This window comes from Photinus pyralis, unplaced genomic scaffold, assembly GCF_008802855.1.
Source record: "Photinus pyralis isolate 1611_PpyrPB1 unplaced genomic scaffold, Ppyr1.3 Ppyr1.4_LG8, whole genome shotgun sequence".
Taxonomy (NCBI): domain Eukaryota; kingdom Metazoa; phylum Arthropoda; class Insecta; order Coleoptera; family Lampyridae; genus Photinus; species Photinus pyralis.
Genome location: NW_022170819.1, coordinates 31,213,842 through 31,215,030, shown reverse-complemented (window position 1 = coordinate 31,215,030; position 1,189 = coordinate 31,213,842). Strand labels below are relative to the sequence as shown.

The window sequence follows — 1,189 nt, the reverse complement described above, 5'->3', positions numbered from 1 at the left end:
CTCCTTGTGTCTCGAGGATGGAAGCCCCACGTGGTCATATCAGTTGCTTAATTTGGACACCTCATGTAAGTATGCGGCGATTACCTTAGTCTAAAAATAAAACGGTCACTTGGGTACCGAAATTTCTCTTTACCCACCCCTTTAATGTAATTCTCTACGTTTATCTTCTCATTCTGAGCATGCGCGTTATCGTCTCCAGCACTTATTGTCAAATTAACAATGCTCTTACCCAAAACTTTCTGTAAGGTAGTTAGAACCGCCATCGAACCACCTGCACGAATTAAATCGGCGTCGATGTTGTAAACCGACTTTATAGCGCGCTTTACGGCGGAGTAATGGGGATGGTTCGTATCTTCCCTCCAAGCAACTCCAGCAGTACCCGTTGAAACCTGAGACAATTATGAGGGGTTGTCATCCAAAGTTACCTACCTTTATTTTTGTACCCCTTCCGCGCTCTTCCCATTTTTTATGCAGGTACTTGGTGACCAAACTTTGAACTTCTTCCACGTTTTGATTTTCTACAAGTCGAATTGAGAATTTTCCAGTTACCTTTGCGGGTATGACTGATTTTTCTCCTGGTTGGGAGTGTGCACCCTCAATTCCGTGTATCGATAAAGATGGGTAACGCCAAACGTTGAGTAGGAGCTTAACTTTGTCGTCGTGAAGAAGCTTTGTGGCATTGATCGTTTTGCTATACCTTGCAATATCAAACTCAATTTTGGAGTAGATACCCTCTTCTTCTGGTTGTAGAGGGAGGACATTCTTGTAAATGTCTGTGATTAAAATTTTACCATCTTTGTCAACTAAGCTGTTTAGTAGATAAACTAGATCGGCCATGGCTTCGTTTCTGTAAAGTAGCTATAAGTATTATTTGCCATGGTTAACCGACTTAGTACAATGCACCGCCGTGTATTCCACTGTGTAAGTCTTGCGAAGCGCACTCGACTGTAAGGTAAAAGAAACAAACGCCTCTTAACCCGTACACGATGCAAGGGGTATTTTGCTCCAAAGAGGAGCCATCGCAAATGCAAATGTAAGCAACATTTTTAAAAAATCTGTCTTTTTGCTGCGCGATTAAATCACCTAAACCCAAACTGCCGCTCTCCTCCATTGCTTCGAAGATAAATTTTACATTCACTGGAACGGGCAGGTTGATCGCTTGGTAAGCTTCAACCGCGTGCAAGCAGGA

General features: G+C 42.8%; 1 protein-coding gene across 1 annotated transcript; it reads right to left on the bottom strand.

Moving 5' to 3' along the window:
* Window positions 1-1,189, bottom strand: LOC116177587 (cytosolic non-specific dipeptidase-like). Its single transcript, XM_031496601.1, has 4 exons — window positions 897-1,189; window positions 430-847; window positions 138-389; window positions 1-90 (listed from the first exon to the last, which is right to left on the bottom strand). Exons 1-4 carry the CDS (start codon window positions 1,109-1,111, stop codon window positions 40-42), a joined length of 936 nt encoding a protein of 311 aa, XP_031352461.1. The 5' UTR covers window positions 1,112-1,189; the 3' UTR covers window positions 1-39.